At 37.5% G+C, this 15,244-nt stretch overlaps 1 protein-coding gene across 1 annotated transcript in view; it reads right to left on the bottom strand.

The window, feature by feature from the left end:
* Positions 1-15,244, bottom strand: part of LOC140163878 (uncharacterized) — a 175,583-nt gene that overhangs the window by 12,024 nt on the left and 148,315 nt on the right. The window contains 9 exon segments of the mRNA XM_072187193.1: positions 1,023-1,146; positions 2,431-2,662; positions 3,055-3,109; positions 3,966-4,188; positions 5,049-5,293; positions 6,611-6,734; positions 9,255-9,499; positions 11,295-11,489; positions 13,014-13,196. Coding sequence (XP_072043294.1) covers positions 1,023-1,146; positions 2,431-2,662; positions 3,055-3,109; positions 3,966-4,188; positions 5,049-5,293; positions 6,611-6,734; positions 9,255-9,499; positions 11,295-11,489; positions 13,014-13,196 — 1,626 coding nt within the window.

Genomic DNA, 15,244 nt, shown 5'->3' with positions numbered 1-15,244 from the left:
ACCGTACCCTCCAACACACACACTCTATAAACTATTTGTGACACAATGAAATGAGCGTTAAGACGGAAGTTGGTAGCTTTAAGATGTACTGGCTGCTGCAATGATGTTCTTTGATTCACACACACCTGTTCCAGCCAATATATGAAGAGCTTAGTTTCAAAACCCCTTACATCCACTTGCAATTTTGAGAACACATCAAAAAATCATCAAAAAAATCACTGATATATGGGGGTTTGCAACAAAAGCAGTTTTTGGCGGGATGCTTGGGTAGGATGAGCATCCTAACAAAAACTGCTTTTGTTGAAAACCCCTTATATCAGTGATTTTTTTGATGATTTTATGATGTGTTCTCAAAATTGCTCAAGTGGATACAAGGGGTGTTGAAACTAAGCTCTTCATATGTCCTTTGCGGGATGCTTGGGTAGGATGAGCATCCTAACAAAAACTGCTTTTGTTGAAAACCCCTTATATCAGTGATTTTTTGATGATTTTATGATGTGTTCTCAAAATTGCTCAAGTGGATACAAGGGGTGTTGAAACTAAGCTCTTCATATGTCCTTTGTAAATGAGGGCACAATGGGCAATTCACAAAGGACATACTTCTGGCTTGTTGTCCAGGTGCGCAGCAAACAAAGAACATCAACTCAGCAGCCAGGATGTCTCGAAACTACCAACTTACGGCGATGTTACGCTCATGTCGCGGTAACAGGTCACATTTGGCAAAATGAATAACCAAATTTTCAGGTCCAAGATGTGGCAAAAATCTGTCCAACCACCCTCATTACATTTATCCACCCATGTATAGATATGTGCAATGGGCCATTCCAGTTGAAATCAATACACCCCCTATGGAAGACATGACCTTTATCTCTCACACAGGGGGTGAAGTTTTCAAAAGGGTCACCATTTAGGTAACTTCATGTGAAATGCACACGCCCTGTGTGGATGATTAAGGTCATGACTTGCACAGAGGGTGTATGGATTTCAACTGGAATAGCCCTTAGTCCCTAGCATTATCTTACCTGTTGCTTTGTTGTAGATTGCTCTGATTTTAAGCGTTTTATTTCCTCCTGTAGTCTGCTAGCTTCTGCTTGACTTTTTGTGATGTTATCTTGACTAGATGCTGCTTGTGATGAGGCCTCAGATCTGTCACAAAGAAGCAACAAAATAAGCTTAAATCAACACATGATGTATTACACCCAGTAGGACTGGGTCTTACATGTAGCTAGAAATTGAGGTTTGTTCCTTGAATGTATAATTTGACTTTTAATATATTGACTACAGTCGTTAGAGAGAATGGCAGTCCCTTGCTCAGATTGATGCAAGCACCCGGTTAATAAGTAACGCAAAGACACGCAAAGCTCTGTCGCGTATAAGCGAAGGCACACAATGCTGGCCTGATTGTTAAACGCAGCACAATCGAACGATTGGCCCTTATGAATATGCAAAAATTCACAGCATATGATAAAATGCACTGGGACTTTGACTGTTGATAAACAGTCAGTAGTAGTCTGTGAGAAATACACCCAAATGAGTTAGGAATACACCCAAATGTATTAGGAATACACCCAAATGTATTAGGAATACACTCAAATGTATTAGAAATACACCCAAATGTATTAGAAATACACCCAAATGTATTAGGAATACACCCAAATGTATTAGGAATACACCCAAATGTATTAGGAATACACCCAAATGTATTAGGAATACACCCAAATGTATTAGGAATACACCCAAATGTATTGGGAATACACCCAAATGTATTGGGAATACACCCAAATGTATTGGGAATACACCCAAATGTATTGGGAATACAGCCAAATGTATTGGGAATACACCCAAATGTATTGGGAATACACCCAGATGTATTGGGAATACACCCAAATGTATTAGGAATACACCCAAATGTATTAGGAATACACCCAAATGTATTAGGAATACACCCAAATGTATTAGGAATACACCCAAATGTATTAGGAATACACCCAAATGTATTAGGAATACACCAATGTATTAGGAATACACCCGAATGTATTAGGAATACACCCGAATGTATTAGGAATACACCCAATGTATTAGGAATACACCCAAATGTATTAGGAATACACCCAAATGTATTAGAAATACACCCAAATGTATTAGGAATACACCCAAATGTATTAGGAATACACCCAAATGTATTAGGAATACACCCAAATGTATTAGGAATACACCCAAATGTATTAGGAATACACCCAAATGTATTAGGAATACACCCAAATGTATTAGGAATACACCCAAATGTATTAGGAATACACCCGAATGTATTAGGAATACACCCGAATGTATTAGGAATACACCCGAATGTATTAGGAATACACCCAAATATATTAGGAATACACCCGAATGTATTAGGAATACACCCAAATGTCTGTGATATCCACTTACAGTCTTGATTTGAGTGTTTCTATAGACTGTAGTCTCTTGTCAGATTCTTGTCTTAGCCCATCTAGTTGTTTCTTCAAACCGTCTGCTTCTGACCTAGTGTCTTCTAGTTGCTGTTTATCCGTCGTCTGCTCAGCTTTTAGACCCTGTAATTCTTGCTTTAATTTACCCGTAATTTCCTGAGCTTTTTTTGGCTTCGTCTTTGCTGGCATCAACAGAACATCTGGCTTCAGCTCTGGGGAACAAAATGAAACAATATGAAAAATAATCAGTCGTTTGCGCCACTTTTAGACCCTGTAATTCTTGTTTTAAAAGGCTTCCATTATTGGGCTGGGTACAAAATCTTTCTGTGCAAATGGAGGTTTACACCTGAGTAAATCAACCCTAACATACACCCAAATGTATTAGGAATACACCCAAATGTATTAGGAATACACCCAAATGTATTAGGAATACACCCAAATGTATAAGGAATACACCCAAATGTATTAGGAATACACCCAAATGTATTAGGAATACACCTAAATGTATTAGAAATACACCCAAATGTATTAGGAATACACCCAATTTCTCAGATCTTTGGATTGATCGTCGATGCTCTTTCGATGCTTGTTATTAATGAAATACCAACTAATTTAGTCAGAATTACTGGTAAATTTGTATTGGTCAATGTCATTGTAGACTGATATATAATCACAATTAACAGTAGTCAATGAATTGATTATATAAATGATAAGGATCGATCAAGCATCGATGGTCGATCAAAAGATCAAGCTAATTTGGTTTTATTGCAGGGCATCTGCAACACAAGGTATCAAATGTGTATGACCTATTTGGTGGGTCAAAGGTCACTGATCCCTTCAACAAGTAAACAGTCAAACATGGAAGAAAATTACCAAACAAACAGACAAGAAAACAAACCAACTACTCACAGGTATATACTTGTGTTATACAGCACCCATATACAGCACCCATACTCTCTTGTCCCTGCTCTGAGGCTTGTTTGTATCCCCCAAATCTGTTGCTTATATAATCAGTGTTGCAACGCCATGCCTTAGGCACACAATTGGGCTACTTGGCGATCACTTGCCACTACTCAAAAAACCATGCCGCTACTTGCCTAAAATTGGGCTATTTTTGCAAGTGTTAGGCCGCGACAGTAATTTAACAAATCTTCCTTTTAATTTAGCCAAATTATAAAGGTTTAAGTCTCTAGCGCCCAAATTGCAATTAACAATGGGTTTTGAGACCATTTATTGATCGGTCAGTAACTTCCCATTAAGTACCGGAAGTGTTTTTATGTTCTTAATTCGGCTAAAACCACTCAAATATTTGTTATTGGGTGCTTTTTTGGAATTATAAAAATTTATCTCTTTGCACAGTCATTCACTGTGGCCTGGCGAGCCAATTCGCAGCGCCTTGGTTAGTCATTCACATGGCCTGGTGAGCCAATTCGCCGCCCCTTGGCACTGAATAGTTTTGGTAACACTGTATATAACAGAAACAAACAAAATATTAAACTCTTCTCACAGTTGTGCTTGCAGAGCACCCATACTCTCCTGTCCCTGTTCCGAGGCTTGTTTGTAAGCCTCTAGCTGTTGTCTATAACTCTCTGCTTGTTTCTGTATCTCATCATACTGCTCCTTCTGGGTTTCCTGCTCTGATCTAGAAGCCTCCAGTTCTCCCTGCAGTTTGGTTTTCTCCGATTGTGCCTGACTGGTTTTATTTTTGCTGGCTACCAGCTCACTTTTAACTTCAGCTCTATAAGAAACAAATTAAATTTTACTTGGAATTGACACTTTTAGGATTACATGATCTGATTGACGTGGTCTGATCCACTCAGACCGAAGTCAGACATTTTGAAAATTGGCAACCGGCCAAAATTGTTCAAAAGTGGCTGAAATGAACAAAAAATGGGTCATTTTGCCAAAAGTTTGTTGCAAAGTTAAGCACTTTTTATTTATGCTATTTATAGCTCTTGAATATTGAGAAAATATCTCAAAACTTATACTTTCTGTTTCTGTTTACGTAACTTCCCTTAGGAAACTCAGTATTACAGACAAAGCTGCACCTACACTAAGCTGGTTAGACCAGTTGTTCTTCTGCTGTTGTTCTTGGAACTTGCTTTCTATGAAGAAGCCTCTGGCCAGCATTAAGGCCTAAATATATTTGATTGGTGTAACATTAAAACAAAGGTTAGGTAGCTAGGTTAGGTAGGTATTTTGTTTTGCTTTTTTGCTTTTTAAGCTGTAAATTGTGTTTGATAAAGGCCTTGGAACTTGTTTTTTTTTTCTTCAATTTAATTAATTTCTTTTAAAACTTTTTTGTTTGAAAAAAAAAAAGAAAAAAAAAGTCAGGGTCGGGCATATTTTTAGGGTCGGTCGGGTTACACCAATCAAACATTTTTTAGGCCTAATTGATCATAGGAATACACCCAAATGTATTAGGAATACACCCAAATGTATTAGGAATACACCCAAATGTATTAGGAATACACCCAAATGTATTAGGAATACACCCAAATGTATTAGGAATACACCCAAATGTATTAGGAATACACCCAAATGTATTAGGAATACACCCAAATGTATTAGGAATACACCCAAAAGACCCCAACTTACAGCTGTGCTTGTAATACTCCCATAGCCTCCTCTCCTTGATCGGTAGAATCCTTATAGGCCTCTAATTGCTGCTTTGTAGTCGCCAATTGTGTCTGCACATTACATAGTTGTTCCTCTAATGTTTTCTGCTGTTGTTCTTGCGACGTTGTCTGGTCTTTTAGTCTCGTCTTGTCTTGTACAAGGACGTCTTTTTCTTGGGTGATTTGCTGTAGTGATTGCGTTAGGTTCTCTATTTGACTTTGTAGCTGTTTTGAGAAAAAAATTAGATCAAATTTTAAAGTGGCTGAATAGAAATTCAATTGTGTAAATTCCATGCATGTATTTTGACTTTTATTTTGACATTTTTTTTTTTTTTTTTTCAAACTGACATATGAAAATTTTGAGAGACAAAAAAATCATGACTTGGCGGGGATTGAACCCCGGTCCCTGGATTACCTGTCCCGAGTTTTGGCACTATTTGAGTTTACAGTTGGTACTCGGACAATCTCAACTAAAGCCCCTGATAACTATCTCACTGTGTCTAAGCGGCCAATTATCACAATTTATCATTTATTTCCGATCCTCACATATATTAATTGTGTCTTACACTATCTTACGCCCTGCTAGGGTGAAGCATATAGGCCTCCTCCTTCATTATTTAACTTTTATTTTGTACCAGATTGCTTTGTGAGTCCTCATGTACAGGACATTTTGTGACAAAAAACTTCCATCTCATACACTAGTGTATTAATAACATCAGACATTGTAGAACAAAACAATATTGTTCAAGCCTTTTTTATTTATTTGATGGGGTTTAAAACTCTTATCGTACTGATAAAGGGGCTTGTCAATGTTGCATACATCCATACCCTACCGGGGGTACTGAAGCATGGTTTGGGTAGGGGTGTGCCGCTGAAAATTTGAAAGGGAACCATCAATAAACCAAATTTTACAAGAAATTTGGACCCATCGCTATACCAAAATTCAAAATATTCTGCCAAATTTAACACAAATTGTCTTAATTTTCACAAATTTTCCTTCAAATTTTGGGGAAATTGAAAAATGTTGGCTATATAGTGTGGCAAAATTGGGTTATTTTCTGAAAAAATTGAGAAAATGTTGAAAAAAAGGACTCATCCATATATCAAAATTTGCCTAGAAAAAGGGATCATTGATATACCAAAAAGCTAAAAATGCTACCCATGTTTGTAGCACATCCCCATATGGCCATTTGTACTGAGTACATTTGAATGAACACACCTGCCAACAGCGTGACAATTGTCTGCATACGCTATGTGATGCATGCCCACTTGTGCGTAACACGGAAGTGAATCCAACCATGCCGACTCACTCAATGCTGGTATATTTAACATTTAGTGACATATGAAACAATGTCTTTCCTAGAATGGCTTCGTCCACTAGACTCCATACACGCCCTATGGAAAACATGACCTTAATCTTCCACACAGGGATTATGTATTTCAAATTGAGTTACCTGAATGGGTAACTAATCACCTGTGTAGGAGATTAAGGTCATGTCTTCCATAGGGGGTGTAAGGATTTCAACTGGAATAGCTTAATACCTGTTTAGAGTGTTCCTCATGTTGAGATTTCAAGGTTGCCAGTTCTTCTTGCACTGATATTTGTTCTTTATCTATTTCTAGTTTACGTAATTTGGTGTCCTCCAATTCTTGCTGCACTTGGGATCTGTTAAAAACAAAAAATACAAATTTATAAGGGGGATTAATGACATTACAGCCTCACAGAGAAGATATCTTACACTTCCCACAATGCATTTCTTCAATTTCACATTGGGCTAGTCCAGTTGAAATCCATAAACCTCATGGAAGACATTACCACAATCTTCCACACAGGGGGTGTAATTTTCAAATATTTGAAGTTACACTCCCTCTGACAGATTAAGGTCATGTCTTCCACAGGGGGTGTATGGATTCCCAGTGTTGTCACTTAACATTCAAAGGCGTAACGCATGATCGTTCCCTAAGTCAAAAATACCCCCCTATTTTGCGCGGTTTCAAGAACATTTTCGTCATATTTTACCCCTATTTTACACGAAAACGGGTACAAATTAGCCTTAAAAAATACCCCTATTTTTTGCATTTCAAGTACACTTTTACAAAAGTACCCCTTTTTTAACATTTCAAGAACACACACAAAAATACTTGTTCTGATTCATTGTCTTTTCTGAGGAGAACTCTGTTGTCCTTTTAAAATATAGATGAGGAAAATAACAGAAAAATATATATACAAATAGGGTAGCTGCAGGTAATATGGGACAGCAGGTAATATGGGACACCTGTTTTCATTTTAACAAAAAGTAGCTTAGAGAAGGTAAACACTTTAAGTTGATTTGTTAAGTGTTTAGAGACATCAATTGTGCTTCTAGAAATGCAGTTTTGGAGTCTGTGTATCAAACTCTTGGAAATCAATGCCAAAAAGAGTGAAATTGCCCAAAAAATTATGTCGTTTTTTTGGCCTGATATAAAATCAATGACGTCACATTTTATGATTGTGTATGCAAAACTCTGGTACTGAGGGGGCATTTGTCATTTTTATGATCTTTAGGTGATGGGTTAAGCTTATCAGCAGGTAAAATTCCACTGACAAGTGGCACTTTCCTTTATAAATGATTATTTTCTCTGATTTTCAACTGAATGGGTGCAGGTAATATGGGACACATAGGAAATTGTGTGCATTGTCAATGCGAAAAGCAAAACTATTTAGAAAATTGAATTTTCTTGTAGAAATTTGCATTTAACATTCAAAATCATGTAACAAAAATGTTTTTAGAACAAAAGAGTGATTTTCTGAACTTTTTGATTTTCACCATAGAGATAACACAGTGTCCCATATTACCTGCACATGCAGGTAATATAGGACATTGACAATGACGTCATTTTGACGTCATAGCGTCCAAACAAACATAAAAACAAGGTAACATTGCCTGTTTTATTAATCTTAAAGGACAGGTTGTTCATCATAACAATCTCTTGTGGGCATATCTTCTTTAGTTTTTATGCAAATAAGCTAAACGTCCTTAATGGTCCCATATTCCCTGCAGGTACCCTACATCCAATAGGATGCATCATGTGTTTTTTATGATACAGTTATCAACAATGTAATCTTTCCTCCCGTTTTTTTTTTTGCAAAATAAAGCTTGAATGTGACCAATACATAAACTGACTGACACAAATTACGAACTCTGGCATTTGCCACGAATTCCCTCACTCAAACCACTATATCAGCCCCATCTTTAGATATTTTCAAGAAAAACCTCTAGCTTGCCGGTCACCAAATAGTTAGCGATCTGCGGTTTTTGCCCTGCTGACTACAACTTCAGAAGGTTCAGAAGGAACAATTCCTTTATGATCAGGTGCCATTTCAAGAGTTTGTGGCTCGGTTTTGGGTACCCAGTTTGTCAAGGCTCCGGAGGCTGGGCGCGTCATTAATAAAGCCAATGAAAAAAAGTCTCACGGAATTAGCGGCCAAACTGGGTAAGTCCCCAGTGACGTAATCGGTGTAAACAAACCATGAAACAAATAAAACCGAGTCGAGCGTGTTGCTGAATATTTAGGCCGGAATATTAGGAAGGCAAAAAAGTTTCACAAAAGTGAAATCCGGGAGTAAATTGAGCGAGAAATGGTAAATTTCTTGGGATATCAACATTATCATGATGATGATTCACAAAAATATACCCTATTTTTAATTTCGAGTACATCGTCACAAAAACCCTATTTTTTAAACATCGCGAACATTTTATGTTCGCGAACATAGTTTAAAAATAACCCCTTGTTTCGCGAAATTGGGAACGATCATGCGTACACATAGTCAATGTTAAGTGACAACACCGGGTATGGATTTCAACTGGAATATACCATTTTTGGAAAGTTCATGAAAATTTGATCTAGACCTTTTCAATAATTTGCTTAATGAACTTTGTGGGTTTTAAGGTGGTCGTAAATGCAAAATGAAGTTGCTCTGAACTTGCCTTGAACATTTTCATCTTGATAACGATGATGATAAGACTTGGTCAGGTGAGGACAAACAAAACAATTTATTGGCGCTTATTGAGAAATCATCGTTGGGCAGTTAAAACCTATATATATGTATTTGTGGCCTTTGAATATGTTTAAAATGAAAATGCCAAGAAGTTACATAGGAGTTTTTGCATTAAACATGTTCAGGGGCCAATGACACAAAGCTTACAATTGTGCTTGTAACTCGTTGATTCCCAGTTCTTTCTCCTTTGCCATCTCCTCCATGCTAGTCACTTGTTCTTGCTGCTTTTCAATTTCTTTCTTCATATTCTCTGCAAGGTTCTCTTTGGTTTCAATCTTCATCTGAATCTCCTGGATCTGTGCGATTGCTTCGGTTCTCTCCCTGAGAGCATTGTCTCGCTCCTGCGTCACTTTCTCAAGGTTTGATTTGATCTCCTCTGATGACTTCACTGCCTGCAATGTTGGAAATTATATGTTGATATTGGTTAATGCTATGCATGCTAGTGATAGGCTTCAACATAAAAAGTCTCAATATTTTCCCAAAATATCAAGATCTCAAGAACCACTGAACCAATACCATGCTTGTGTGTACTCATTTTGATGCATTTTTCATGCCGATTCCAAATATTGTCATGAAAGTTTACGATTCTGAAATTTCTGAAAAACAAAATTGAAACTTGTCGTCTGCAGTCGACACCCATGTGGGGAGGATCAATATTTTGTGATTTTTCAGATATAAAGATGATTATGAGTTGTCAATCTGGAATGGGGTAAATATAGACAGTTTTTCACAACACACAGTACAGCAAAAATGCCGCACTGTGGTACTATAATCAAATTAAGTATTTCTTGGCCAAACTGGAACACTGTGAACGCCAGTGGCTCAGCGATAAACACACACAAATATAGCGAATATATGAGTGAATTCAGGCCTACAAGGGGGTGGTCATTAAAAACATCGCTAATGCCTGGTTTTGCGTCTTGGCTTGGGTCTGAATTACGCGAGAACTCTTTGACAAAAAAAGAAAGAATGATTTTTAAATGCAGTATTACATCGAATTGCTTCTAATTCAAATGATAAATAAAAAGAACTGAATGAGCAATTTTCAATCAGCTATTATTACATAAAATTAATGTTATTGCACCGGTTTCATAGATAGGGCAATTTTACGTATGTCTATATAAAAACATCATCAGTGCGGAAATTACGATGATATTTGTACAGTGCCGTAAAATATAGGTAGACATACAGAAAAAAGGCGGACATTGGCAAAGATTAATAGAATGACAAATATAATTTGATGAAGAATATTGTAAAATAATAATGAAAAAGAAATCTAAATACATTCAGGGGCTCGAACCCGTGTTCAACTGCGCCTGTGGCAGATGCCGTATCCATTGCGCCACAGAGCTGTGTAACTTCAACAGGCTTAAACTATAATATAATGCTATTCAAGATGCATGTATATAAATATACGCTCTACAGACGATATACAGTCCAAAAAATCACATTTTTACGGCATTTGTTTCATTAACTGAATATTTATCATATAGCAGGTGTTGGCTGACATTGTGCTCCACATTTAGTTCAGTTTTTGTCCGGGATAAATGACTACGGGACAAAATCGGACGGTATACACATCTTTAAAGAGTAAAGAATTTTAATATAATATTACTTTCATTTTTCTTTTTACAAACGTGTATATCGCTCGCTTTTTGTCCCAAAATCATTTTACCCGCCCAAAACTGAAATATATGTGGAGCACAATGTCAGCCAACACCTGCTATATGATAAATATTCAGTTAATGAAACAAATGCCGTAAAAGTGTGATTTATTTGACTGTTTATCGTCTGTTGGTAGGACATCAACAAGTCAGGCCCGGGTACCAGTGTTATGGTGTCACCGTCTTACTCAAATGTCTCACAAATACACCCAAATGTGTCACAAATACACCCAAATGTCTCACAAATACACCCAAATGTCTCACAAATACACTCAAATGTCTCAGAAATACACCCATGTCTCAGAAATACACCCAACTGTCTGAGAAATACACCCAAATGTCTCAGAAATACACCCACCTGTCTGAGAAATACACCCAAATGTCTCAGAAATACACCCAACTATATCAATACACCAAAATGTCTCAGAAATACACCCAACTGTCTCAGAAATACACCCAAATGTCTCAGAAATACACCCAAATTCTCACAAATACACCCAAATGTGTTATAAAATACACCTACCTCCATTCTGGCTGTGTTCTCCTTCTCCAGCTGATCAATAAGTTGTTTATGTTTGACGGATGCATCGTGTTGCTTTAAGCTTAATTCTTCCTGTGCTGATATTAGTCTCTGCCTCTCACCTCCCATCTCACTCTTCACTCTATCTAACTCCTCAACGGCTGCCTTCTCTTTATCTTCTGCTTGGCTCTTTTCAATCTGTTGAAGAGATAATAAGAGATTTTCTGTGCTAAATATGTTGGCTAACTGCACCAGCAAACGATCATTTATCATATCATCGGGTGCATTACCAGCGTGGTAGCTAGGGCATGTGGCGCCCTGGGCTAAGGATACATAACGATGCCCCCCCCCCCCGATTCTTGAAACAAATGTGCGCGGAGCACATGAAAAATGCACAAATAGGGATTGCCACTAACTAATTTTGGTTATAATGAATTATAAATTGATTTTAAAAATGATTTTGTAGTGTAATGAGCGCGAACAACATGAAAATTTTGACTTTCATCGCTTCGAGGGGGCGCAGAATCAATGCTGATTCGGTCAATTCGGTGCGCTCCTAAGGGAGCCACCCAGGGCACATGCCCCATAATAATGCATGCGCACTGATGTCAATGTGTCTAATGCACAAGCATTAGATGCATCAACATCAGCGCAAGTGCATTATTTTGTCTAATTTCTCTCCCAACAAGTAATATGTGTTCATTAACCTATATTGAAACTCCGTCTTCAATCAAAACACTGGACGGAAGCGAATTGGAGATAGTACAAGACTTCAAGTATCTAGGTGCATGGACTGCCAGTAGTGAGAAGGACTTCAACATCAGAAAGGCACTTGCTTGGAAAGCATGCAACAGCATGGACAAGATCTGGAAAAGTAATCTACCAAGAGATCTAAAGATCAAGTTGTTTACCACCACTGTAGAATCGGTACTAACATATGGCGCTGAAACATGGACAATAACAACCAAAATGAGAAAAGCTATGGATGGCTGCTATACCCGTCTCTTGCGGAAGGCACTAGATATCTCATGGCAAACTCACACCACCAACAAAGAACTATATGGGAATCTGTCACCAATCTCTGAGAGGCTCAGGATTAGAAGGTTAAAGTTTGCAGGGCACTGTGCAAGAAGCGAAGAGGAAGCAGCTTCAAGTGTTCTTATGTGGCAGCCCAAACATGGAAAGCGAACAAGAGGTGCACCCAAGAAGGATTATATCAAGATGTTGGCAGATGATACAGGTTTAACAGGCCCAGACATCAAGAATTGTATGCTTGACAAAGCAGTTTGGAGAGCCATTATGGGAGTCCGACTACAAGAGTCGACATAAGCAAGCAAGTAAGCAACCTATTTCATACACAAGAAAAAAAACCCACATGATTTTTTTTATAACAAAATTTGTCACTTTAATGTTGGAAAATACAAGTAAATGTAAATACATCAACCCGCAAGAAAAATGAACGCGTCCAACAGCACTGCGCATAGTACGCAGAGTGCGCGCCCGTGCATATATGTACGATCAATGCATGGTTTGCCTTTTTCTAACACTTGCTCTGATTGGTTCTCGCTAAGAGTGTACATCGATACTGTGCATTTGAAAGCCATTTTAGGGCGTAGTAACGATGTGCATGATACTACATGTCTAAAGGCTTATGGGATTTACCGAAAAGGTCAAAGGTCAATCTCCTTACCTCTAGCTGCCCTAATCGTTCCTTCAGGTCAGCTTCGGTCTTCTCAAGCCCTCAATCTGTTTATTGCGTTCCTCAGCAGCCGCCTCCTGATCATCAACACGTCCCTTCAAGGTGTTGAGTTCCTCTGTGTGCTGTGTGATTAGTGTATCCTTCTCCTTTGTATAACTCTCACTCACGCTAGCTATGTCTTGTGTGCTCTTGTCTAAGGCAGCTTGCTATATATAAATATTATTGTGGGGCAGATATAGAGAAAGATGGACGAAAAAAATGGCCAAAAATGCAACTCAAAAAACATGGAGTAAACGAAAAACTTGTTTTTGTTGTCTAGCAATGGTGGTGGTGGTGTAGTAGTGGTGTGGTGGTGGTGTAGGAAGCTTGTTATGTGTTTGTGTCTGAAGGATAAAATGGCAATTCCAGTTGAAATCCATACACCCCCCTAATGGAAGGCATAACCTTAATCTGCCACACAGTAAATGATTTTCAAATGGAGTTACTTGAATGGGTGACTCCATTTGAAATCTACACCCCCTGTGTAGGAGATTCAGGTTATGTCTTCCATAGAGGGTGTATGAATTTCAACCGGAATAGGCCAATTTGGGTAACAGGGTAAGCAACTAAACTATCAACTAAAAACAAAGGCTGCACATGGAAATAATATCAAACTCTAAGGAAAACATTTGCCAACTTAAAATCTAAAAACACTGAGTTGTAAAACAGCATAGAAACACTTATTTTGTTATTTACAGCTGCTGAAATAGCTATGTACAAGATGATTAAAAATCAAAAAAATATTGCGATTGATACAAAAAGTGTGTAGGCACTGAATGAAAAGTGTTAATTGTTTAACATAAATTGTGGAATGAAAACTTATTAAATGAACGAACAAACAAAAAACAAACGAAAACGGAAAGGCAAGCAGCAGGGCGTTACTGCATCACCTATGGAAAACAAGAGAACAGGGTAGACATGTCACTGAAAAGCAGAAACAAATTACTAAATATGGCAACATCACTTCAAATCATACAGGGTCTAAGTCATCTACTAATATGATTTTTTTCTAACTATAAACACCATGTATCTATCTAACTAGAAACACCAAGCAATCAGGCCAAATTATGGTTTTAAAAATCCCATTCAGTGTTTTTTGATATGTTTGTAATTGAAATTAAAAAACAAATGGCATGTAGGGGACGGGAGTGTAATAAAGCAATAAAAAAGCTGAACTGATAATGGTGACTTTAAAAGCAACAATATAAATACCTCATAAAATATAACTCAGCTGTTGAAAATACCCCTATAGCTTCTGATTTATTAACCGTATTCAAAATATTATAAAATAGAAGGATGGTTTGTTTACCTGTATTTTGATACCCCATTCACCTAAATTTGTTTAAGATTAACAACACAGCAGTGTTTTAAGGATTATTGCTCCGTGTGAACGGATTGTTAAACTGTAATTTTAAATGTGTGCTTGCTTGCTTGCGTTTGTATCCGCATTCAAACTGTGGAGTTTTCCATATTATACCCATACTCAATGTGAAGTAGGATCACAACAGCTCCACAGTTGAGATAACTTCAAAACAGTGTCTTTGACAGTGTCTTTGTGGGTGTGTGGAACTCCATGGTTGGAAACACACAGAAACTGAGCGACTCAATGAGGAAATGTGAATTTCCAATCAAGTCATCCATTCAGGTAATCCTATTTGAAACCTACACTCCCTGTGTGTCATGTCTTCAATAGGGGATGTACAGATTTCAACTGGTATAGCCCAAAACACAGTTAGGTTATTCTAATTCAGCTTTTCTTTTCTTTTTGAAGAACAAGAAAGACAATTGGGTTATTCCAGTTGAAGTCACATTCCCAATGGAAGACATGACCTTAAGGTTATACGAGGTATTGTTGGTCGAAGCAGCCAAAAAAAAATTAATTTTCATTATCTGAATCAATATATTATTGAAAAATAACACTTGGGTGTTACTACAAATCATATACTTTGAAAACTTGCTTAATTTATTGTTGTTAATGAGTTTTGTACGTTTTACAAAAGTGTTGTTGTTTCAGCCCTCTTTACAACATAACTCAAGAACCACAGGACATACAAAAAGTATATCTGTGATATTTAAATTCTTCTACACGCTCGCTATGAATTGAGCAAATCAATTTTTGCTAAAGCTCACTACCATTCGCAAGATGCTGTGAACTACATTTTTTTTTGCTGCTTCGACCAACAATACATCGTATACCCTTAATCTCGCATACAGG

This window comes from Amphiura filiformis, chromosome 11 (assembly GCF_039555335.1).
Source record: "Amphiura filiformis chromosome 11, Afil_fr2py, whole genome shotgun sequence".
Lineage (NCBI taxonomy): Eukaryota > Metazoa > Echinodermata > Ophiuroidea > Amphilepidida > Amphiuridae > Amphiura > Amphiura filiformis.
Note: the sequence above shows the minus strand (reverse complement) of the source record. Positions and strands in the feature narration are given on the sequence as shown.